At 45.3% G+C, this 26,045-nt stretch overlaps 1 protein-coding gene across 10 annotated transcripts in view; it reads left to right on the top strand.

Moving 5' to 3' along the window:
• Positions 1-26,045, top strand: part of Sorbs1 (sorbin and SH3 domain containing 1) — a 135,142-nt gene that overhangs the window by 830 nt on the left and 108,267 nt on the right. For all 10 annotated transcript variants that reach the window (XM_038334239.1, XM_038334285.1, XM_038334290.1 and 7 more), the window contains exons 2-4: positions 14,823-14,876; positions 19,069-19,137; positions 24,284-24,412. In XM_038334239.1, coding sequence (XP_038190167.1) covers positions 14,867-14,876; positions 19,069-19,137; positions 24,284-24,412 — 208 coding nt within the window. In that variant the 5' untranslated portion in view covers positions 14,823-14,866. The remainder of the gene's footprint in view (positions 1-14,822; positions 14,877-19,068; positions 19,138-24,283; positions 24,413-26,045) is intronic.

Here is a 26,045-nt window from a genome sequence, read left to right as displayed (position 1 = left end):
CCCTGTGAGCAGAGGAGAGCCAGCACCAGAGATGTAAAGCTACATTCTTCTGAAGGAATTTCACTGCGTGCTTACAGAGGGAATGAGGGCTCTCATATAGGACCTTTACCCTTTCCCACGTCGCTAAGACTTTACAAAAACACTGTTAAATTTTTTCTATGGTTTGTTCCAGACAAACAAGATATACTATAAATTCTATAAATTTAACAGTGACATATAGTGGGATTTTTATTTTATTTTATTTTTTATCCAGGATCTTATATAGCCCAGGCTGGTTTCAGTGTAGCTGAGGAAGATGTTGACCCCTCTGTCCCTCCCCCCATGCCCAATCTTTCTGCCTCCAGCTCTGTAGAGCTGGGATTATAGGCAGCAAAGTGTGATTTGAATGATTTGAAAATCAGAAGCACCAAAGGGCATTTGGTTGCAAATTCACCTTAGTTAATGTTTACTTTTTTACAAACAGGAAAAGGTAATTTATTCCTTTAGTACTTATGTATAAGATTTTATGTTCAGATATATGTTGGTGGTTTTTATTTTATTTTATTTTGGGTTTATCTAGTTTTATTAGGGAAGAAGAAATGCCACAGTGAAACTTAGGAAACGATTCAGAAATGACTTTAGTGATCTTGTGATTTCAGAACAGCCAGTGATGCACTCAGACATAGGCGCCTGTCTTCAGGGAGTCCAGTGTCGAGAAAGTACAGCCTGGCCCCAGACATAGCATCACCTCTGGTCTATGTTGTTGACTTGGCTCTCCCTTGCTCTATGGAAAGTGCTTGTCAGGGAGGGAGGTTCCACAGTTCGGGGGAGTGTGTATTTGGATGTTTTGTTTTCTTTCGGGGAGTGGGTGTATGTAAGATAACGTGTGTATAGTATGTATATGTATGTGAAACACATATGTCATGGCACATGTGAAGGTGACAGAACAGCTCCCACCTCTTTTGAGTTAAGGTCCTTCCTTGTTCACTTCTGTATTCTCCTGTCTCTGTCTTCCTGTAAAAGTGCTGGTATTACAGAGGTGTACTATCCTAGCTGGCATTATGTGGGTTCTAGGCATCCAAATTCATTTAGGTTTGAGTGGCAAACACTTTTCTACACTGAACCATCTTCCCAGACCCTAATGGTCCATTCTTTTAAAATCTCAGCACATGGCTCAGAATTTAATAGCTCATTACATTCCTAAATCTCAAAATACTTCGTTAAAAATATCAGTTGATTGACTGATTAATTAATTCATTGTATGTTAATTGGAAGAGGTACTCACATTTTATTGTACATACGGAGATCAGAGGACAACTTTTGGGAACCTAAAATTCTAAGATGCTCAGAGTTTTTTCTAAAAGACAGATAACGTTGGCTGGATGTTTCTCCCAGCCCCCAATGAAATCAGTGATTAACCTTTGTCACAGAAGGCCAAGGATTTTGCTGTCTTTAACCTGCAAACTCCTGTACAAATGTGGGTTCTGGCTGGAGTTACCGCAACGCCTGAGTTAAATATTCTCTGCCCAAGGCAAAAAAGCCTTCGTTCCTGGCAGTGACTTTTCCATCTTCATGCTGGACCCAGTGGGTTGCTTTCTGGTTAAACAGTGACTAAAGAAACATTTCATTAACCAGAGTTTCCACTCATCCCCAGCTCTCTTCTGCTTTTGGAGGTTGAGGGAGACAAGAAGAAAATAAACCAATCATGTCAACAAGCAGTCATTTATGAAGTGCTTCCTGTGTGCCTAGCTGTGTGTTACACAGACAAGTGGACCCAAATCCTTGCCACCCGGGCCTTAGTGCTTGCTCTTTTACTCGTTTGGCTTGTGGAGACAGAGATTACAGTGGTAGCAGAGCCAATGTGAAGCATCTTCTCTGCTGTTCTCTTCGTGAAGATCTCACACTCCTGCCTCTGCTCTCTTCTAAAGCTAATCGCAGAAGGGAGGGCTCTTCTCCTGCAGTGTCTTTTGGGTGTGTAGTTTCTGTGTGTGTGTATGTGCTTGTGTGTGTGTATGCGCACGCGTGTGTGCGTGAGCTAGAGGCTGACATCTCTTGTCTTCATTCTCTCTCCACATTATCCTTTTATGATTTTTTTTTTTACTGTTTTTAAATTTTATGTAGATGTGTTTCTCTGCTTGTGACTATGTGTACATGAGCACACGTGCCCTTGGAGATCAGAGGTGTCCAATGTTCTGGAGCTGGAGTTACAGAGCGTTGTGAGGTTGTAAGTTGCCTGACATGGTGTTGGGAACTGAACTCATATCCTCTGGAAGACCAGCAAGTGCTCCTAGTCACTGAGGCTTCTCCGGCCAGTTCTGCCTTATTTTTGAGAAAGGATCTCTTGCCTACCTTATTAATTGAGAAAATATCATTCATTATTTGCATACTTTAGATGGCAAACCTCAGGGTTCCCATCACCTCGAGGTTATAGGCATGTGCCTACACACCTGACTTTTATGTGAGTGCTGGAGATCTGAGCTCAAGTCCTCATGTTTGTATACTGATAGGGTCACATGTGGCCCAGGCAGGCCTTTTACTTGGTATGCAGCTAGGAATGCTCTTGTGCTTCTGATTTTCCTTCTTCTTCTACCCACTCCCCTCAATACTGGGGTTACATATACATGCCACCACACCCAGCTTTGTCCAATTTCTTACGCTCACTTAAGGTGTGAGTTGTGGAGACTCGGTAATTTGGGGTTGAGAACCATTCTCTTGAACATTTATTAGCTTAAAATTGATCCTGCGAACATCTCTAACTTGGTTAGCCTTCTGTTCTGTTTTGGTGAGTTTGTTCTGTTTTCAGTTTTTCTACTTAGCGTCTTTGAGTTCTACAGGATTGTCGACACCTTTTATTTCTTGGTGATTTTCTTGTCAGTCATCAAAACAATTGTGTGGCGGGCGGGGGGCGGGCGGGGAGGGCGGAAGCCTTCCTATGTGTGGCGGGCGGGGGTTCGCGGAAGCCTTCCTGTGGGCAGCAGTAGCAGAGTGAGATTTAGGGAGTATGTCCAGATGATGAAATTCTTTCTGAATGGCAGTTTTTGCTACAGATAAGCAAAAGAAGACAAATGTAGAAATTGTCACTTGTGGTTGCTGTAATCAAGGCTTCTATGCAGCTTTTCTAAGCCAAATTGCAGGGAGCTTCCCTCCCGGGCAGAGAATGCTTGTGCCCGTGGGAATTTTCATATGCACCTCATAAAAAGCACCAGGCATCAATGTGACCGCCTGTGACTGCCTCATGCCCTCCTGTCCCCTCAGGCCCCACTGCTAGAGTGCATTCTGCATGCTTCTCAGCAAGGGTGAATCTTGGATTAGGGACCTTGAATTTAGTGGCCTGATAGAATGTCACTGCCTAGTGTTCAAGGCTATTTTGTGATGTCTCCCTGACATAATTTCTGTGTACTATTCTGTACTGCTTCCTTGTGTCCTGCTCTGTGAGCCGTGTTCGATGCCTCTGTGGGAACTCTGGCTCAGGTACCACGAGAACAGCTTGTTAGGACCAGAAGGCGTAAGAGACAAGTTTACCTGCAAGTCAGGCAACACTTGCTAGTAACATCTGTGAGGGGGACCAGGCACCTCACTTGTTATGTAAGTTAATTCACAGCGAGAATCATATTAGGAAAAGGCAGAGCATGTTACCTTATAAGGGAGGGAGAAGAGAGCAAGTTGTGGCTGAGCTTTTGTGTGTGTGCGTGCGCGGGTGTGCGTGTGTACTGGGAATGGAAGCCTCTGAGTTATATCTAGGCTAGTAGTCTTTTCTTTCTTCACATTTAGAATATCTCCTCTCTGAGGCCAGGCCCTGTGTGTAATCTTAGTTGATTAAAGTGACTGTCCGCTGCCGCAGCTAGATAAAAAACCCCTGGCGAAAGCCATCTGTATGTGCTCTGAGCAGTCTTTGTGTAGGAGGGACATCTTGCTTTAGGTAGACACTGTTTTACAACTTTACATTTACTTATTTTATATTTTTAAATTGTTATGCACATAAATATTTTCCTTGTGTGAATGTATATGTATCGTGTGCATGCTTGGTGCTCACAGAAGTTAGAGGAGGACTTTGGATCCCCTGGAACTGCGGTTGGGGATGGTTGTGAGCCACCATGTGGGTGCTGGGGATTGCACCCAGTTCCTCTGCAAGTGCTCTTAACAGCTGAGCCATCTTTCTATCCCCAACAGTTTGACTCTTCAACAGGTCTTGCAGTTGTTGCTGAGACTCAGTTTTTTTCCGTTGTAAGGAGGTGTTTTCAGATCAGAAATGACATATGTAAAGTGGGTGGTTCCCAACCAGTCGTTTGTCCAGTAGTGAGCACGCAGAACTTCACATGCACGTACCGTGTATCTATCCATAGTGATGGTTTGGTTTCTTTCCTTCTTTTTTACGGGGGCGGGCATATTTATTTATTTGTTTGTTTGTTTTTTTGAGACAGGGTTTCTCTGTAGCTTTGGTGCCTGTCCTAAAACTAGCTCTTGTAGACCAGGCTAGCTCGAACTCACAGAGATCTGCCTGTCTCTGCCTCCCGAGTGCTGGAATTAAAGGCGTGCACCACCACCACCTGGCCATTGGTTTGGTTTCTTGAGACCTGTCCTTTCCAGAGGACAGTTACATGGGGCTCTTTCATTGCCCAGTTTGGGAGGGTAAAAGCTGGGGAGCCGATTCCTCCTGTAATTGGTAAAGCCTGGTTTTGGGTGCGGATAGCAGTACTAACATCCACCTCATCTGTTGTCCAGACAGTAACAGAGGATTGGAAGGGCCAGCCCAGTGCCTTCTCTGTTAGAACACTTCTCCTGTTACCCCACAGTTAGCACGTAAATACGCATTTTTGAATTTAACCTTGAGAACAATTTATTAAATTAGGTATTATTAATCTCTTTATAAATCAGTAAAATGAAGCAGACAAATTAAGGGCTTTCCTAATTTAAACAGCCCTGGCTAAGTTTGGTCCAAATCTGTTTCTTCTGGCTCTGGCCAGCTTCCAGCAGCTCAAGTCAGAGTGGGTCCCAGATACCAAATAACCCAGAGTTACGCCGCCCGGAACCTAGATGTTGTTTTTGTTGTATATAAACACGTGTATTAATTATGCATATTAAAGTACTAATGATGTTATATGCCCTACTATTTCAGGTAATCTTGTTTGATAGATGACATAAATTTAAAACAAATAAATTGGTTGATTGTTGTCAGCTTGGTACTATCTTGAGTCTTTTGGTGGTTTTATTCTTAAAGAAAATCTACCTCAGGAATTGACATTATATTATCAGATGCTTGGATACAGATTTGATATCTGATTTTTTTTTAAAAAGGGAGGAAGGATTAGAGAAAAGGAGGTAATATTATCTTGTGTGCACAATAGGAGTGGGACAGCTTCATGGTTAAAACAGACACTAACGATCCTTGGCTTCATAGTGTGAATTCGTGGGCTATTGATTTTGGGCCTGTGTGTATAAGTTCCACTTCAGTTATTAAACATTTAGAAGGGAGGTCTTCTCAGAAAAAATAATGTTTTCAGTGTTTCGTGTTGACTTTGGGCGTAAGTCTGTATACTTGCAGTGAAATTTGAAAATTTAAGGAAAACAAGCAATTTTTGAATAAGCCAGTGTCATGAATTGAGGCATTTAGGTTATTATGTATTTGCAAAAGACACAAAGTCTTTTTTTAGTGAATGGAGTCTGTGTTCTCTCATTCCTGAGCATGGTATTGCCTACTCTGTAAAGGTCTGTGTAAAGCAGGCTGTGGCGAACAAGTTGCCTCGGGGATTTCCTAGCTTGGAAGCTGGAGCTGTGTGGGACTGTCTATGAGAGCAGACAGCTCTGCTGCGTGGGAGACCCACCCTGCTGCCATTCATGAACTGCAGCGGCCCCTCTTCAAAGACTTTGCTAGGCTTGTTTGTCTGCCTCACACAGTACTTACTGTTTAGTCTCATTTACCTGCGTGTGGCCCAGCCCTGACCCTCCAGGGAACAGACGATGCTTCCATGGTGATTTCTCAGTGGGTTCACACTGTACAGTGACCCCTTCAGAAAGAGTGGGGTAGCTCTGTCCCGGGCTTGCCCTTCTTTCAAGGTTCTGTATTTATAAATCTCTGTAATGACACTTTGCTTTTATCTAATGAGTTTGGGAATCTGCCCTGTTTTGAATTCTCTAGATTATCTAAGGGAAGACCTCCAAATTCACTGGATGCCACAGTCAGGCAGCTTTATTTGGGTTCTGTAGACGTGACCATATTTGGGAAACACAAATGAGCCAGTTTTCACTTTTAGGGCTTGTCTTGGTTAACAATGCATGGTTAAGAATCCCTCTGTGCCCTGAGTGGCACATACAAAGAGGTTTCGTCATTGCTCAGGGCTCTGGAATGCTCCTGGCAGAGGAGCAGGGAATTGGCAGAGGGCAAGGTTAGGGTCTAAGGGAGGGACTGTGTGCGTTGTCACCTGGCAATTCCTGTAACTCTCTTAAAATGAAATATTTGGTGCAGTTGAGTCTTTAGGAAGTCTGACAGAACCTTCAAGTCATTCTGTGGCCCCTGAGTCCTCATAAGGGCTACCCTGGAGTAGCCTGGTCTCACACGCAAAGGCAGTTGATCTGATTAATGTTAGAATTCTGAACTTGAGATCGCTGCTTTGAATCCAGTGGAAGAAGGTATTGTGTGGGATTCTCAGAGACAAGATTATAAGCAACACTTTTCAGTTTACTTGCTAGAATTTTCTTTTGAAATTTCTAAACTTTACACAGTTACATATCAGATATCAAATATGAGCTAAGAAGAATGAATTTTGATAAAGAAGATTGTCTTACAGGTTGAACATCCCTGATCTTGAAGCCCTAGCTGAAATGCTCGAAAACTCCTTGCCTGCTAACACGACAAAAGACCTCATGTGATGGTTGTGGTTAAATGTGAACATGCTGATAATGTCTACAGTTGGCTTAGGCATATAGACATTAGGTGCAATGCAGCACCAGTGAATTTCGTGTAGACCTTAGATCCCTCATTTATCCTATTTACAAATACTCAAAAATGTAAAAATCCAGAGTACTTTAGTTTCACACATTTCAAGTGAACAGTTGTGATGGTGGTTTTGTTTGTTTGTTTGTTTTTGTTTTATTTTGTCAACTTAACACAAACTAGAGTCACCTGGGCAGACTCAAATGAGGAGTTGATTCCATCAGATTGGCTTATGAGCATGTCTGTGGGGCATTTTCTTGATTTCTGATAGGGGTAGGAAGGCCTATCCTGCTGTGGGTAGTGCTATCCCTACCCTAGGCAGGGGCCCTGAAAGCTTGGGAATGGACCACCTTGTCAAAGTATGCTGCACATAACATAGAGTTAGGGTGTCCGAAACACATGTGAGGAGGCAGAACTGGAAGAGGCACTCGACCATGCTCTTCCGGGTCCTGTGGCATGTTAAGATCATTGTTTTCTACAATGGGACATTTGGGATAAGTTTAGAAATTATGCAATTGGTTAATCGAATGGACTCAGCAAGGCCTCAAAGCTCATTACCTGGACCTTGAATTGTGCGGTGAGGGTGGGTACCATTGGAAGCTTCTAGAGTGATACAGTTTGTTAGGTAACCATGGAGGGTTGGAATTCATGCTAGAGGCAGAGGCTGTCCTGAGGAAGTAGATGAGCAGTAGGAAGCAAGTGTGTAGAAGGGCTGGAGAGATGGCTCAGTGGTCAAGAGCTCCTGTCCCACTTCTAGAAATCCTAAGTCACATTCTTTGCTGGGTGGATCTCAACTGCCTATAACTCCAGTTTTAGGGAATCTGACACCCTCTTCTATAAGTAAATAAAAATACAAAATAAATCTCTAAAAGAAGTTGGTAGAAGGGAGACTTAAAACAAAACAAAATAAAACCACAACTCAGTTTTTGTCCCTGAGCAGTAAAGAGGTAGATAAAATCCCAGGCTTATGAACCCTTTAATTTGTAGCCACAGAACCTACTATCAAAGGAAAGCTCAGGAAGTAGAAGTTAAGGAAACTGGTCAAAAGCACAGTTGCCCTGGTTGACATGACAGGTGGGGAGTGGGTGGGTGAGTCCCTGCTCAGTGGCCTGAGGGGGCTCATGAAGCCTCCTTCCAGCACAGTTAGGAAACCATGGAATTGGTCCAGAGGGCCTGTGAATCGTCTTGTTCTGACCCTCCGGATGAACCCTGAAGGAAATGAGTGTGAAGTTGGAAAGGAGCAAGGCCTAGCTCATGACCCTGTGGCCGTGAACTCCTAGAAGATCCACAGAAGCCCCATTCTACCAGGAGGATCCTTGTTGCCCAATATAAGACAGTGTTTGGTGATACTCAGGAGTCAGACCATGTTTGTGGGAAGGAAGAAGGGGTTAGCAGTCTTAACTGTGGTCGGTAGACCTCAGAGGCGGCCCTGACTAGTACAGAAGCTATTGGATTTGGCTGAGCATGTTCACGGGAGACATTTCTGAAAGCTGTTTCAGATAATTGGTTAGAACGGAAACTGAGTTGGAGGGACTCCAGGAGGAAATGGGAGGATGGAGAGGGGTGGCCCTTTTGACATGTTTTCCTAGTGTTCCCTCCCTAGAAACCATCAGCCTGTTGTGTTCCAAGCCTCCAGCCAAGTCTTGGGACTCCAGATCGAAGCTAATGTCAAGGCCAACCCTATCCTCGTTTCTTTCCCTTGAAAGGAAGTTCTGGCAGCTTAGTGTCTATCCTTCGCTCTTTCTGAAGAACCTTCTGCCCTCCCTCCAATAATGCGGAGAGAATTTGAAGAGAAATGGCATTAATAGTGATTGAGAAGGTACCGGTGAGAAATTGGAGAGATAGGCCGCTCAGGCTGGGGGATATGGAAGTACAGGGAAGTAGGTCTGGACATAATTTTGGGGGCTTTGTGAGCTGTCTGCTCTTTTTATTGGAAATAGCTGCCTGGACAGGAAGCCAATCCCAGATTGGATTTCAAAGATTGCAGTAAAATGGAAGAGAGTCTTGTCTATTTGAAGGAAAGATCCTGCAGGTAGGTCCTCCTGGCTGAGTAGGGACAAGGACAAAGCCCATGACTGTATACTCAGCACTGAGCGTGGGGTGGGGGTGGTGGTGGGTGTATTCCTTCCCTTCCAGTTTATAGTCTTGTTTTACATGAGGGACAGAGAGGAACCCTGCAGGCAAAGCACCACGGTGCTAGAGTGTGGTGTGTAGAGGTTACCCGAGGCTCCGTCTCTTATAGTATCTGTGCCTGATCTTGACTCCATTTCTCCAGATTCAGTTTTCCTCACTGTGTGTCCCCAGACTGTTCACATATGGGCCTTTCCTTCATCGTCAATAGCTCATGTTTGGTTATTTGGTCCTGTTTCAGCTGGAAGTGTGACTGACTTTTGCTTTTTAGCAGATTATTCCTTCTTTGTCTTCAAAGCTTGTCTTAGAATAACAGGATTTAGAAGCAGAGAGGTCTCCGGGAGAACCGTTGATTCTCTGGATCATCATTCTGAACTCTGGCTACCACACAGCTTGTTCCTTTGGTGGAATGTCTGTGTTGATGCCGCAGGGTTTTGCCCAAGTATGGTTAGGCCTGCAGCTCCAGGTGTAGGATGGTGGCTTGACTCTCACTGGCCCACCTAAGCTGGGACACTCTAGGTTCCTGCAATTACAAGGAAGTAAATGGCCAGTTGGTTGGTTTCGCCACTACATGGAATCATTTATTCTTTTTGACTTTTACCCAAATGTGCCTGGACTGGGAGAGGGCTTATTTAGAGATTTTGAAGCTGTGCCATTTGTTCGCCAAATCATGTTTTAGAGCACGGCTTAAAAGTAAATTTTAACTATTAAGTATCACAGGGTATGTGTGTGTGTGTGTGTCTGTGTGTGTGTGTGTTCACGAGCATATATGAGAAGACCAGAGGTCAACACAAGGTACCTCTGTCAATCACTTTTCTACCCTATTTTTGAGACAGGGTCTCTCACTGACCCTGGAGCTAGTCTAGTTGGCTAGCACACCTTGGGAATCCTCCTGCCTCCACCTCTCCAGCACTGGTATTATGGGTACCATGCATTTTATCTTGTGATGGGGAGCCACTCTCCAGTCCCTGTGTTAGGTGGCAAGTACTTTACTGACTGAGCCATTTCCCCGGGGCTAGTATCAGAGGTTTATTATGTAAAATAAACATTTGAGTTCTGCATTTGATATACTACCTTTATTATTGTTTAAAAAGCCTTCACTTCATAGCAGAGAGGACTGATGCCCAGTGCGCAGCTGGCTTTCTGTTTTAGACAGTCAGGGAAGATGCAGTCTAGGAATGCTGATATCCACATTGCACAGGTCTTCTTACTCCAACCAGATAATTAACATAATATCTCACAGGCTTGCGGTCCTCAGTTCTGTCAAGCAGACAGTTCACAATAGCCCTCACACTTGTGACATTTTCGTGATGTCATGTTCTTTGGTCTCGGTTACTGCTACTCCTGTTCTTTTTTGCCCTTTGTCCCTGGTTCCATGGCTCCTCCCAGTTGCACTTTCATACTTTTTCTTCAAGTGAAAACAAAACTACACTAAATTCCACCTATGAAACAAAACATATTTTTGGGGGAATCTGGATTATTTCACTTATTATGATTTCTAGTTTCGTTTTCCTGCAAAGGACATAATTCTTTGTAGAAAACTACTTCTTCATTTTTGGCTTATAACTTATTGTTTTTTATTTTTAATTTTTATTGAGCTCTACATTTTTATCTGCTCCCCTCCCTGCCTCTCTTCTACCCCCTGCAGGCCTCCCCCAAGGTCCCTGTGCTCCCAATTTACTCAGGAGATCTTGTCTTTTTCCACTTCCCATGTAGATTAGGTCTATGTATGTCTCTCTTAGGGTCCGCGTTGTTGTTTAAGTTCTCTTAGATTGTGATTTGTGGGCTGGTTTTCTTTGCTTTATGTTTAAAAACCACCTATGAGTGAGTACATGTGATAATTGTCTTTCTGGGTCTGGGTTACCTCACTCAAAATAATGTTTTCTAGTTCCGTCCATTTTTTTTTTTTTTTTTTTGCAAAATTCAAGCTGTCATTATTTTTTTCTGCTGTGTAGTACTTCATTGTGTAAATGCAACACATTTTCCTTATCCATTCTTTGGTCAAGAGGCATTTAGGTTGTTTCCAGGTTCTGACTATGACAAACAAAGCTGCTATGAACATAGTTGAGCTCATGTCCTTGTGGCATGATTGGGCATCCTTTGGATATATACCCCAAAGTGGTATTACTAGGTCTTGAGGAAGGTTCTTCCCTAATTTTCTGAGAAATAGCCACACTGACACCCAAAGGGGCTGTACCAGCTTGCATTCCCACCAGCAATGCAGGAGTGTTTCCTTTACCTCACAACCTCTCTAGCATAAATTGTCATTCATTCACGCATTGACACATGCCTAGGCTTCCATAAGCTGACTCTTGTAGAGTGGCCTGAGAATCTAGGTGGGAGGTGTCATCATCTAGGAGTTCTCTTCTTGGGTTTTGGAAGAGCCTCTACAGTGCTTTACACAGTGTCCTCACTAATTTCCTTTCCCACCAGAGGTTCGTTGAATTGCCACTAGCATTTGGGTTTTGATTCTTGATGGTAGCCTTTCTGTTGGAATATCGTTGACCATCCTGTCAGCTGTGTGTGTCTTTGCCAGTGGAGTGAGTTTCCAGCAGGAAGCAAACAGCTCAATCTTATTTTGGGAAACATCCAGTCAGTTCCTCGCGTCTTTAGATTTAGGAGACTCTTGAAAGGTTGACCTGGTTTCTTCTTTGTTGTATTCTTACTCAGGTTTGATGTTTTTTACTGAGTTAGCAATGTTTGGACATATTTTGATTTGTGTCTGTGAGTCTGTCCTTGTGAGGATGGATCTTCATAAGCTCTGATGCTTCTGTATTTTTATCTTCTTGGTGTAATATTCCTTATGACACACATGAACTTAACAGTTATGAATTGCTTTGGTTTTATTCTTCTCAGTAAAAGCCCTCAATTTTTCAGCTTTAAAGGCTAACTATTTTGGATAAAGTAATCTTGGTTGGCAGTTACTTTGTTTGGGGGATTAAAAGCTGCCAGTTCATACTCTGCTGGGCTTAGCGATTTTTGTGGAGAGGTTTGCTGTTGTTTGAATGGGCTTATGTTTGTAAGGAGCTTTCAGTGTTCTTACTTTGTTCTCTTTTCGTGATGTTTTAATTATATGACGTGGAGGAATTTTTCTGGTTATACATTTTAGATATTCTAAAGGACTAATGTTTAGATGGTCATTTCTTTCCTCAGGTATATAGATGTTTCTGCTATAATTTTAAAAACATTTTTAAATTTATGTATATGTGTGTGTGTTTGAGTGCTATGTGTATGTGTGTGTGCATGTCCACCTACAGAGGCCAAAGAGGCCATTGGATCCCCTGGAGCTGCAATCATAGGTGGTTGTGATCTGCCTAAAACAGATAGGTGCTGGGAACCAAACTCTGGTCCTCTGGAAAAGTAGCAAGTGCTCTTATCCACAGGCCCATCTCTCTAGCCCCCCCTTGAACAGCTTTTCTATGTGTTTTGACTGTGTCTTCTTTCCCTTTTCTACACTATAGATTATAGATTTGGTCTGTTAATTGTATCCCAGAGGCCTTAGTTGTTATGGTCATAATTACATTTTAGTTTTTAAATTGTTTCTGAATGTCATAGGTCCTCAATTTTATTTTCAATCCCTGATAGTCTTTCCACGTGTGGTCTGCTGTATGGGTGATGTTTTCCACTGTGGCGTTTCTTTTTCCTTTAAGCTTCCCATATCCAAGATTTGCCTAGTATTTTTCTTTCAGAATCTGTCTCTGTATTTGTAATTAAAGTTGTTTAATCTCTTACCCAAATCCTTGATTGATTTCTGCATTTCACCTGTCTTTTTACTTGACTCTTCTTTGAGGGTCGAGGATGTTGAAAACTAGACTTGGTTTTTCTGTTTAGCATTTCACATATTTCATTATACTTGAACTCAGTTACCGGGGTTACAAATGTTTGAAGGAGTCATGTGACCTTGCTTTCTCACATTGTATTTCTGTGTTGCAATTATTCATCAGTTGGAATGGATCTGTCTTCTTTTCTTACATGGTGTGTTCTCTTGAGGGTTCAGTCCCCACTTCCCTCTGGGGAGGAGAAAGCATGAGGTGTCTGTGTGGAAGGAGCTCAAGGCCTTTACTCCAAAGCCTGTTAAGTCATTGGTGAGAGAAATGAAAGAAGACCTGGCTGAAAGGAGAGACCATGCTCAGTGGCCAGAGAATCCAATATTGTAAAAACATTAATTTCCCCCAAAGTGAATACAGAGTCCACAAAATCCCAAGTAGAAATCCAACAGACCTTTTCTTTCTTTAATCGAGGCCAACCTGGTCTACAAGAGCTAGTTCCAGGACAGGCTCCAAAGCTACAGAAAACCCTGTCTCAAAAAACAAAACAAAACGAACAAATAAATAAAACAAAATGAAAAATGCAAAGGACCAAAAATGACCGAAAAGATTTTGAATAGGGATGAAGTAGGGAAACATATTAACTGATTTCAAGGTTATGTAAAAATAGTAATCAAGCATGTGGGTTATTAGCTAGAGATAGCTCAGTGGCTAGAGTCCAGAAGAACACTTACACATATGTAGCCATTGTTTTCCAAAGGAGTCATACTAAATACGAGAAGGCAGGCACAAAAGGTTGCATATATGTGGTACAGTCTGTAGAAAATGGTGGGACCATAGTGATGGTAAGTAGTCAGTGGTTCCTAGGAGCTTGGGGTGACACAGGAACCTTTTCTGGGGCCGATGGAAATGCTATATGTTCTCACTTTGGTGGTACTTATAGGGTGTGTTTATTTGTCAAAGTGTTACAAGGTTGTTTTGTGTGTGTGTGTGTGTGTGTATTTACATATAGTCTCTCATTTGAGTACAAATCAGGTTCAGTCCTTCCTAGCTTCAGATGAGATTGGGCCTGCTTAAGGTTAGGTATGGTTGTAGACAGCATACCATCTCACATAGTGAAGACTAACCTCAAACTTACTATATAGTGAGGATGAACTTGAACTGGTGATCCTCCTGCATGCACTTCCTTGGGATTATAGGTGCACACCACTATACCCACTTTATTTTTCAAAACATGATGTTTGGTTTGAGCATCAATGTACTTAGAGATTAGTCTTTGATTAGGGTACCCTTGATGCTCTGGGTTTGATCTTCACCAACAAAACCGAACAAATCAAAACAAATGGAGACCTTTTGTTGGAGATAATGATAATAAAATGACAGCACATTGTAGGTTTCCTTTGGTTCGAGACCTTCTAATTCTGAGGGTCATTCGCTTGGCCATTGATGATAGTTTCTGCCCATACGTGAGGAGGGCAGGGCCTCGGTACTTGACCCGTGAGTGATTCAGGCTACCCGGTTTCCATGATCAACTCCAGCACAGTTGGGCATGCTGCTTCGCCTCGCTGGGTCCCATCCGTGAGCTAACGCTGCATCAGCGCTTGCTGTCATGAATCAAATAAATTATTTAAAGCACCCGGAACATTTCCTGATACATTGTGAGCTGTCTGTAAATATCCCTAATTACTTATTACCCTCTGATGATAGTTGTTTGTTTGTTTGTTTTCTTTTTTTTTTTTTTTACATTTACAAAATTGAAGTTTTTGATTGACTTGTTGCTAGCAGATATCTGGGATTGCGTCTAAACACAGTTGGTAACAGAAGTGAAGCAAGGAAGCTGTGCGAGATGCCCAGATCCCCCAAATCGGTGACAGGCCATGAGCCGGAAGCCTGGCCGCGTGGCGCCCAGTTCAGCTCTGTTTGACCAAGGGTTACAGTGTTTGCATTTTAACACTAACTGTGGGGATTTATCATGCAGCTGCCATTCATTCACGCCGTTGTGTGCTTTTCTGCAGAGCCATCCGAGCTGCAGCGTCAGAAGACTTGCCCCACTGCCAGCATGAGTTCTGGTAAGTCATTTCAAACCCCCTTTCTCTTGACAAAGCTACAAAACTGCGCTTTACTGAGATTTCCATATACCTTAAGGTCCTCAACACTAACATCGCTACTTACGGTGCAAACGATTTTCAGCCCACATGTGAAGAACTCTACCATACACCGTGTATGCCGTGTCTGTCTTGACAGGAACTCCCTTCGCTTTTAGTGGCATATAATCTACATACAATAAGCTGCTGTTATTTTCAGTCGGTATTTGATAAAACTTGGCATATTTTTATACCTTAGCGGCATTTCTTAATCGAGATGACTGATGCAAAATACACAGTTTAATCATAATCTTCCCCAGATGGGGGCTAACCCAGCACTTCCTTTATCCTGCTTGCAGAACAGCTAACTTATGCTTTTAAGAACCAAGATCTAAATAAATTAGTGTTTCAGGTATTTTTAGTCTTGGACTGGGATTGAAATCTTGGAGCAGGGAAGAGAGAACTGGGACAGATCCTTGTGCCTAATGCAGCTGAGGCTTGTCCGTATCCAGCCTGGAGACATTTCCTTCCTCCCGGAAGGGCCTACCTTGGCCTCCTGGACCTGCAGGTGGGGATGGGAGGCAGGGGACTACATGAGTATTTCATTCAGAGTTCTTCTAATCCTGCACCATATTGAGGGTATTTTCAGAGACCCCTGTAGATTACAAGGCCTTTCCCATTTCTTTACATACGTCACTGGTTTGGCCAAGTCCTGAGCTGTGTAGGACAGTGTGTGGTGAGGCCTGGAGAGCTGTGGCGTGGGGAAGCCTACGGCTGCACACTTCCAGATACACTTCCCGTGCAGCTCGGGTCTGTGCTGGGTGCGCCTTTGCTTTTCCTCTGTGAAGTGAGCACGGTAAGAGTGCTGATCCATTGGGAGTTTCTTAGACCGAGTGTAGCAAAGCTCCTAATGTACCATGCCTCCCCAAGAGGGATCTTACTCTTCTTGGCCCAGACTTCCTCCTTGCAGAGTGAGGTCTGTGGTTTGCCTTGGGCCCCTTTGATGTTTTTTTTTGTCTGTGCCAAAGCAGACATGGGTACTGCTTACTGACTCAGTTTCTTTTCTTTTTTCTTATTTTTTTCGAGGCAAGGCAGGGTTTCTCTGTAGCTTTGGAGCCTGTCCTGGAACTTACTCTGTAGACCAGGCTGACCTCAGACTCACAGAGATCCTCCTCCTGAGTGCTGAGATTAAAGACGTGCGCCATCCACTGCCCATCCTGGTTCAGTTTCTATTGCTGATTTGCCTTTTGGTTAGTTCTTTTGTTTTTAAACAGTGTCATATAGCCCTGACTGGATTTAAACTCTCTATGTAGACAAGGATGACCTGGAACTCCTAATCGTCCTGCCTCTGTTACATGTGTGTGCATGCCCCCACACCACACACATGTGGTGCTGGAGATGGAAGGCAGGGCCTCACGTGTTAACAGTGGTTTTGACAGATGCGCCATGCTCTTAGTCCTGCCTGTCAGCTTTTGTTGTCATTTGTAACAGGCTGGGCCCTGTTTCCTGTTTCCTTTTAAAAACAAACAGAAACTTTGCTCTGCAGCCTGAAGTCTCTTGCTCTTCTAAGCCAGCATTGCTGCTCTTGGCAGTTTTAAAGCGAGGAGGAGGAGGCCAGGCGAGGGTGCACCAATGCTCAACGCAGAGCAGATGCCCTTCCTCCCCTGACTCGCTCTCAGGCAGGTGCCGGAAGGGAGCTTTGTCCAGGGGTCCGAAATCCTAGGCCTTTTGACCTGATAATCCTGTCTTGGGAATTTCTGTATTAATTCCAAGGAAACAAAAATGCTACCCTGAAGGCGGGGCGTGAGCAGCAGTACGCTGTGTATTTCCTTGCCATTGAAATTGATCATTGGGAAGAGAGCTACATGGAAAATATGTGGTTGTATCTTTAGTGGAAAGAATCGCAGTGAAACAGTGTATTGTTACTATTTCAGTTGGTCTTGGGCTGCCACTCTTTGAGGGAATCATTGTCCTGGCAGGGTCCTGTTTCATTCTTCTGGAAAGCTATTGCCCAGCCCCGCCCCCTCCCAACCCCCCGGGTGGGCCTGGCTTGCTGCCTCTGAGATACAGATGGGGAAACTGAGCTTCAAGGAATTAATCACCTGTGTGGAGTTGCCAGCTCCTGTGGAGTGGAGGCGAACATGGGCTGCTGCATACACAGCAACATAATTGCTACAAAAGCTGAACATTATCTGAGTGTTAATTACTAAATACCAAATGCTTATTCCAGTTTGCTTATTACGTTTAATTGGAAAAGGGAAGGGGAGAAGAAAGAATGCGGGCCAGGTGGTAGCTCACAGGCACACCTCACAACTCCCCAGCGGGCTCAGGGCAAGGCCAACAGTCAGAAAGGTGTGATCAAGGGGACTCCATCAGGTGCGTGGGGACAGGGCAGCAAAAGAGCTTGCAATGGGATGCTAGAGCTTGCTGCATTTCCTTTTAACCTGTTCCTTCTTCCATCCGTTCTAAATTGAGGGTTCCAGAGAGTGAGCCCTTGTCTACAGGTGAATGTGAGCCATACCCCTTGCACCCTGGGCAGTCCCAGGCCACTGTGGAGGAGGGGCTGCTCAGACACTCTATAGAGGCAGCAGCCTTACTGTCTGTGACTGGTGTTTATGAGATACCCAGCCTTTGGAGAGACTGGGTTTTTTCTTCTTTTTTTATTGATTTTTATTGAGCTCTACATTTTTCTCTGTTCCCTTCCCTGCCTCTCCCCTTTCCCCTTCAGCCCTCCCCCAAGGTCCCCATGCTCCCAATTTACTCAGGAGATATTCTCTTATTTTACTTCCCATGAAGCTTAGATCTATATAAGTCTCTCTTAGTGTCCTCATTGTTGTCTAAGACTGATTATTAAAAGTTATTAAGGTGACTTAGTTTTAGCCAGGTTTGCTGGTAGCAGTATGGGTTGTAGGCCCAGCATTTGAGGAAATATATAACAAGTCAGGAAACAAAAATGCTTATCTTGGGGAGGAAGGTGGGCTGTGGGTGGGAAGTTCAATCTCAACTTAGTGGTTTTTGGTAGACTTGGCCCATTGAGCCTCCCTTATCTTGTCAGTAGAGTTGCATTCCTAACTCTAGCTCCCAAGAACTGGACCTAAAGGAGACAATGAAATAGTAATTGTGGAATACTCAACATGAAGTAGAAGCAGCAATCCTGGCAAAACACGTTTAAAGAACTGTAGTTATGATCGTGTTTGCAGCTCCAGGGGTATTTTGCTGTGTGGGTTCTTCCAAGCACCCTGGGGTGACATGGTCTTCCCATCCTCTGGTATTACCTGGACTGCCTCCAAGTTCCCCAAAGTAATGGATGGAGAACCTTCTAGGCAGGGGGAACTCAGTATTATCTGCTGTTGAGCAGAACTCAGGGAAATCTGAAGTGACATTGAAGTGGTGGTCAAGGTGAGCCTCAAGGTCACATAGGACTTCCCTAAAGTAAGAAAAGGGAGCTTTTAATCCCAGCACTCTGGAGGCAGAGGCAGGCGGATCTCTATGAGTTCGAGACCAGCCTGGTCTGTAAGAGCTAGTTCCAGGACAGGCTCCAAAACAACAGAAAAACACTGTCTCAAAAAACAAACAAACAAAATAATTTTAAAAAAGTAAATAAAGAAAGAAAAGGGGAAGCAATCTTCTGGCTGAGGGCTTTGTAGCCAAGGTCTACAGACGAAAATCTCTCACGTACTCAGAGTTGAGAACATGCAGGAAGCTCTGAACTGTTGCAGTAGATGAGACTTCAATAAGAAAGAAGGATGGAAGGACTGGTTAGGATGCCATGGCCATCTCTGGGACAGTAACACAAGGTTCTAGACTGGTGAAGGGTGGCAATCTGAAGGCAATTTATAGAAAAGACAGCTTGTCTTTGACGAGTAGAACTTGCGGTGCCATTTAGACACTTTTCAAACGTCAAGGAAGCCACTCCAGGGAGGCAGTAGTGTTTGCATTCTCCACAGCACACTTCCTATTCCCAGACAACTTTTGTGTCCTGTTTGGTTCAGGCCTTAACTCTCCCATGTACCCTAGGGGACTTGTCCTAGGCCTGAGCAATCTGATAGGATATGTGTGGATAGAGCCGTTCTGTCAGGGCAGAACACCTCAACTTTATCCCTGCCTCATGCCACATGGGACTCTGATTGTCGAGCAGGCATGGTCACCAACCTTCTGTCCATCTTCTTTCTTTCAGAATATGATGCCGGAAGCTCTAAAGCTGTTCTGAATGGCTTGGCACCCGGCAGCCATGGGCAAGACAAAGGTAAGGCTGTGGAAGAGAAGCTTGGCTTGGTATCGGAAAGCATTTCTAGAAGATGCAGGGCATGCTGGGCAGGGGCCATTCCAACCTCTCTGGGGAAGACATCATTGGCCTTGTCTTAGGAGGTCTAGTTCCCATGGTGGCTTTCTGAGACCTGAGCTGTGGTCCTGCTCTTCATGGGTCTGAAACGATCTTCTCCATCTGTGAGATGATGTGCACACAAGGATGCTGGGATGACAGTGTAGATAGACAGTGCCAGGTAAGTGCCACGCCTGGCACATATGGCTCTCATTGGCCTGGAATTACCTATATGTGGCGTGCCACCTTCACTTGTCACAAATAGGAACATCCGCAGTCCTGTGGTAGAAATTATTTCACTGTCACCAGTTGTACGAGTTGTGTGTAAATCCTCTCAAGTTTTTAACATCCCTGCTCCCCACCCTGTGCTGGGCATTCGGTCAGGAAAGACTTCGCACTTGTGCACAGGCACTTTCCCATTAAGCTGCCTTCTTGGTCCTCATCTTTTCACTTTAGAAACTCTTCCAAATAGGAGATCTAAATGTGAACGGAATGATGTGGTAAGAAGACGTTCCAGAGCCAGGCAGCCCACCTCGGGGGGCCGCCTCTCTGCTGTTCCCTCTTAGCAATTGAGGGCTTTCATTCTTCTACTTAATAAATCCCCTTTGCTTCAAAGAACGGAGCAGACTCGTGAGGTCCTGTTTGCCCAGGACGCTCTCACCCCAATCCGACGTCAGTCTTGCAGTATGAGGTGGCAGGAAGCAACTTGGAGTCATTTGATAAACTTAATTCCAGTTCTGCCTGTGAAAAACAGAGACACGTAGGGGGCCCTTTCATCTCTGCAGGTGCGAGTTCCCTTATCTCCAGAAGAGGGGAGTTTGAACTCAGTGTTTATTTCTGCATCCTCTCCTGGGCTCCAGTGACTCCACAAACATCATCTATCTGGGTTCTACAGTATCAAGTGAGGAAAGGCTCAACTCCCAGAGCATGGGGCATTGAAGTTAAAAAAAAAATTCCCCAAGTATAATTTCAGAGTTTGCCATCTTTAGCCTTTGTAATTTTCATCAAATGCATCCAAATACTCCCTTTGAGAAGGCAAGATGTTCACTCAAAAGGATCCCCTGGAGAGAGAGGGCAGAGGGCAGGAGACGGGAGTGGGAGCCTGGGTGGCATGAGGCGGAGCCTTGGAGACAGGAGATCAGTGCTGTCTTGGCCCCCACCTCGCTGGAGTGCCACCCTCTTCCTTTCACTGCGTGGGTTCATGTGGGCTACATTCTTGGGGTCCTGGCCCACCGTGGCTATCTTGCACTTGGAGGATATGGAGGGACAGGGGCTGCAGGTGGGTATTTAAGCCAGGAGCCGGGGGTGGGGGGGGGGTTTGCGCTTTTGAAATTTTGGAACTACCAGCTAGCTCCATTCTATAAATCTGTTCATAGAAGAACCTTAAGAGTTTTTGTTTTGTTTTGTTTTGTTTTGTTTTTAGGGGTGGGGGGGGAACACAGGAGGTAGTAATGATTTCCTTCTGCCTTAGCAAGACTCGCCTTTGGTAGGAAACAAAGAGGCAGGTTTAAAGATCATCAGAACGCCTTGTCAAAGTCACCAAGCCAGGATAACTGAGCTCCTTTCTCTGCACTTGAGAGCAGAGTGACTGAGTGGCTGGCTTAGCCTCTTAGTTCTTCCTCTGAAAATGCACCCCAAATCTGCCCTCACCCCAACACAGTCTTCCAGATGATTTTAAGGTAGCTAACAGGGTTCCTGTGACAGTTCATCTATCTAGATATGTGCAGAATTGTCACTTTTGACTTAGTTATTGCAGACACATAATCTGTGCCTGCCAAATGCCTTCCAAAACAGTAGTGTGATGGGCAGGAGGGGCAATGCCCATTTTGAAGGTGTCTCCCATCTTCCTTGTATCCTCCTTGACAATCCCAGTCATGTGATGCTGAGTCAACAGTCTCTGGTTTCCAAGCCGTCTACCCCTTGGGCATAATCATTGGAGTCGCTTTGACACCACAGCGCATCTTTCTTTACTGCCATCTTTCTTTAAACGGAAAGAGTGAGGGAGGCCTCACAAGAAGATTGGGAATGGGCCTGCCATTGACATGGTGGTCTAGGCAGGCAAGGAACAGGGTCTCAGCATCCAGCACTGTGTACTGTGCTGCTGCCCAGAGCCTTAATCATCCACTTGGACACTTGACACCTTTTTTCCCTCCCAGGAAAAGCAAGACCATCTGTTTCCCAACAGATGGGGGTTCTGATTTGCTTAAGATCAGAGGGTGATGACCATCAGGGCAGGCACAGGATCCTAAAAGGTGTGATTTGGGAGAAGCAATTGTGACTTGCCGAAGGAACCAGCAATCTACGAGAATGTTCCTCTTGTTGCTGTAATCGCCTGCAGCCATGATCCTGTCCTCCAAGCCCCCACTGCATAGCAGATGACCCACTGTCACCAGGGGACACCTTGTATTCTGATCGTGTCCCCCTTTCTCTGCTCGCCAGGCCATCTGTGTCTCTGTAAACCTCTTTGTCCAGAGCCTTGGCAAGCTCCTGGTGTGCCAGGAGGCGCCAATAAACCCCGACCAACTCTATTCGAGTGATGGTTGGAGAAAGGCTTCTGCTGCCTTGGCCCAGAACCCTAAAGAAAGAAAGCAGGCTATTTTTAATGACTGCATCTACTGCTCTTTGCATTGTTCTCCTAGCGTGGGCAACTTCCTTCTATTGTCTCTGCACAGTTCCTCGACTTGCCTGAGTGTCTCCCAAATGTTCTTTCTGGATGCACTGTTTACCCTTTTGTGTTTTCAGCAACTGCCGACCCTTTACGTGTCCGCTCTATTTCTGCTGTTAAAATAATTCCCGTGAAGACAGTGAAAAGCCCTTCGGGCCTGGTCCTCCCTCCAGGTATCTCTCTTTTGGGGCTGTTTCTTGTAATTGTCGGATCGTGCATGGGCTCTTCTCTTCTTTGCTTCTAACACCATACTGTGAGCATTAATCCTTGCATGCGTGGAAGCCATTTCCTTCCCCTAAGTTGTTTCCTTTCTTCGTGTGTGTGTGTGTGTGTGTGTGTGTGTGTGTGTGTCCGTTCTATCTGTAAGTCTGTAAGCCAGTAAGTAGAGGAATCTTTGTGTGTGTGTGTGTGTGTGTGTGTGTGTGTGTGTGTTAGTATGTGTGTGTGTGTGTGGTATGTGTGGTCGGTTGGTCTGTATTCTGTAAGCCAGGAAGTAGGGAAGAATCTGGAGGCTGTAGCCTGGTCCTCTCTGCTTTAGAAGGGTTAATGCAGACGCTCAACTTTCACTCTGGGATGGGGCTCTTCTAAGAAGTTTGCAACTCCTATGACAACACAAGTTTTTGGGAGAGATAACCTGGCCTCTCAGAGAACCTCTGAGTCAGGGTGAATGAGAAGCAGCTTCTATAGATGTCGGATGTTGGTTCCCTGTGTGATGCTCAGGCCATTCCCAGGAGCACATCAGCCAACCCCTCTCCAGCTTCACCTGCAGTTACTTCCTGCTTCTCCTCTCCAAGGGGCAGGGTGTGCGGTTCATATGAGGCTCTGACTCAGGGTTTCCTGTAGACAGAGAGACAAGTGGAGCTCAGAAGTTGGGCAGATCTGGCTGTGTGTCCAGGACCGCACAGACGGACTGTGGCTTTGCCAGTTTGCCGCTCACCCCTTTGAAGTGACCGTAGGCTGGTTTTCCCAATAACTGTATTATACCAGCCACTCACTCTCTTGATGGGGTTAGGTGCTCTGTGAGCTTGCCACATGGTCTGTGGTGTGCTGTGGGTCTGTGCTTTCCTTGCCGTGGAAGAGGGCTGCTGGGGTAGGCATTGAGAACAGGGAGGAAGGAGGCTTGGCTCCTCACTCCCCTCGCCCAGGAACAGACATGGGCAGCGTACTGAGTCCTGCCCAATGACACACCCTGAGCTCCATCCTTTCATCCTCATTGTGATCATTTTAGGTCAGGAAGCTGGACTTGGAGCAGTTGGGGGTGCGGGGGTGTGGAAGTGACTGTGGGTTTGAACTCAGAAGCTGGTCTCTGAGCAGTTTGGGGTGTGGGAAGTGAGTGTGGAACGGAGCTTAGAAGCTGAACTCTGAGCAGTTTGGGGGTGTGGGGAGTGAGTGTGGAGTTGAGCTTAGCTCAGCTGCACATAAGGAAACACATGGCACATGTGCTCCGTGAAATTGCGTGGTCTGCCCCAGTTTCCTGCCTCATCACTGACTTTCCTGGAGGATGGCACCAGGCCCGTTAAAGCAAGCCGTCCATACTGTTAACCACACTGTCAGTTAGTTATGGTGAACCACGGTCAGAAATAGTAAACCAAACTTTCTAGACACAGACAGCTCCTCTCAAGCTTTAATTGCATAGGAAAAGATGTTGCCTCTGGAGGCTGAGTAGTGTCTGTGGCTTAAGACATCCGCCGAGGGACTGGGGACACATAGCCCTGGAGATGGGTCAGTGCTTTGAACGCTTTCTTAAAGATGTCCAGGATCCGTTGTTGACCCTGGTGCCTCTGAAGGCGGATGGTTGGGAGTCTATGTAGATGAGCAGAGGTTCCGAGGACACTGTTGTGCTGCGTGGGGGCTGAGCCTATGGCCACCCTGCCGGCTATGTGTTCTCTCATGACGTTGGAGTGCGAGAGCTCCCATCCGTGAACAGCACCCCCTCTTTCTCAGAGTTCAGGGGTCTTAACCAGGGAGAGACACAAGCGGCAGCGATTCTCTTCAGGACATCCCTGATGCGCCTCATTGCCTGCTGCCTTTTCTGTGAGAAGGGGGATCCGCAAGCTTGCAGGATCTTTCACGAACTCTCCTGTGAGCCATGCGATACTAACTGGCCAGAAATCCGCTTAACAATTTGAACTTCATTTCATAGAAGGAATGAGCCAGCTTCCATCGGGAAATGTTTCAGCTGACATTGTAATTCATGCGTTTACTCAGCACATGCCTTGCCTCTCCTCCCTAATCTCATGATGCTGCCACGGATTAATTTTCATTGGTCATAGATGGTTGGAGAGTAGGCATAGATGTACCCCGGTTCATCTCATTCCCCTGCTGTAACCATCCGCTAATGGTCTATGATGAAACTCCCTCAGGTATCTTGGAGCTAACTCTCTTCTTTGGATCTTTATTTCTCAGACATGGACCCTACGAAAATCTGCACTGGAAAAGGAACAGTGACTCTTCGGGCCTCGCCTTCCTACAGGGAAACCCCAAGCAGCAGCCCTGTGAGCCCTCAGGACTCTCCGAAGCATGAGAGCAAGTCAGGTGTGCTACCCTGGAGACTGGGAGGGGAGGCAGAAGAGAAGGCAGCTATCCCTGTGGTTCTGCAGGGATGGGGAGAAGTGTTGAGAGTTCATCAGCCACGTCCTTCTTCTCCAGGGTCCCCAGGACAGTGACTTCTGTCCCTTCTGTGATGATTCTTAGTGAGTCTAGCTCTGGACTGATAGGTGGCCGTGTGCTTTGGGTGAAGGCACAGCCTCGTGATCCCTGCTTTCATATAGGGTGGTTCAGTCTCTAAACACTCGATAGGGCCGTCATTCTCTATGCCTCACAATCATAAGAAGTAGACAGGCAAGAGGGGCCCAGCCCAGAGTTTGAGACTTGTGGTGCCTGCTTGTAAGTCTGAGGTGAGGTCTCTGATTTTATGTTTCTGACAAGTTCTAAGGTCATGCTGTGGAGCTGATCCAACGACCACGTTTGAAAATGGCTACAGAAAATGGGGTTTTCTCTTCCATGGAAACTGGGAAGCTTAGCACACTCTTGGAAACCAGAGTATAAAGGAAACAGGGCTTGCAGCTTTTGGTACAGTGGGAGGTGGGTGTTGGTGACACAGTGGGATTATAGGATGCAAATGAGTAATGTTCGCATATCCTGACTTCCTGAGCCAGCCACCTGTAATGGGTACCAAGGCTGATGCTTGAGAATGAGGCCAGGCTAGGGTTCAAACACAAGCTCCCTAGAAGTAATAATACCAGTCCTCTGGGAGGGCATCTTTGTTCCTAGGCCTAGGGAAGGCCTGAGCAGTCCTCAGCACCAAAAGCTGGCCTGGGCTTTTTGGTCTTTTTTTTTTTTTTTTTTTGAGCCCACTCTTGATTCCTGCCTGTTACAGTTTGCAGTTTTTCTCTTCTCTGGGAAAGATGCGGGAGAGAAGAAAGGCAAAGTAATTTCTTCAGAAGCGTGTGTGGGGAAGAGATGATCCAAAGGGAAAGCCAGTGAAGCAACCTTTACCGACCAATCCTTAGGCGACCGAGAGGGAGGCTTGAGCTCCCTCTAGTGGTTGTAGTTGGCATGACTACAGCACACAACTCTACTACGGAGCATGCTATGGAACTACTGTGCTACAGAATTGTGTGTGCAGTTGAGGTGGTCTAGGAAGTACCATCTTTTGTCCTGTGGTAATTCCTACGAATTTATCCCAGTGAATTTGTTGGGAAAGAATTCAATATTTTTCATCAAGTGTTAAAAAAATTTCTAACAGTACATGTACTTGGAAGAACTGAGAGGCAGTTATCAGTCATGCACAACTTTTTAAAAAATAAATTTATTTGTTAAAAAAATATTATAGTGCCAGGTGGTAGTGGTGCACATTTTTAATTTTAGCACTCGGGTGGCAGAGGCAGGTGGATCTCTGTGAGTTCGAGGACAGCCTGGTCTACAGAGTGTGTTCCAGGACAGGCAAGGCTACAAAGAGAAACCTTGCCTTGAAAAACAAAACAGCAACAAATATAATAGTATAATTTCATTTTTTCCCTTTGGCCTCACCCATGAACCCCCAGTCTTTACTCTCATTAAGATCATGGCCTCTTTTTTTTGTCATTATTGGTGGCTGTGGCGGTGGCCGTGGCCGGGGTGTGGCCGTGGTGGCTGGGGTGGCGGTGGCCGGGGTGGTGGTGGCGGT

Source organism: Arvicola amphibius, chromosome 1, assembly GCF_903992535.2.
Source record: "Arvicola amphibius chromosome 1, mArvAmp1.2, whole genome shotgun sequence".
NCBI lineage: Eukaryota > Metazoa > Chordata > Mammalia > Rodentia > Cricetidae > Arvicola > Arvicola amphibius.
This window is presented reverse-complemented; position numbering and strand designations above follow the sequence as displayed.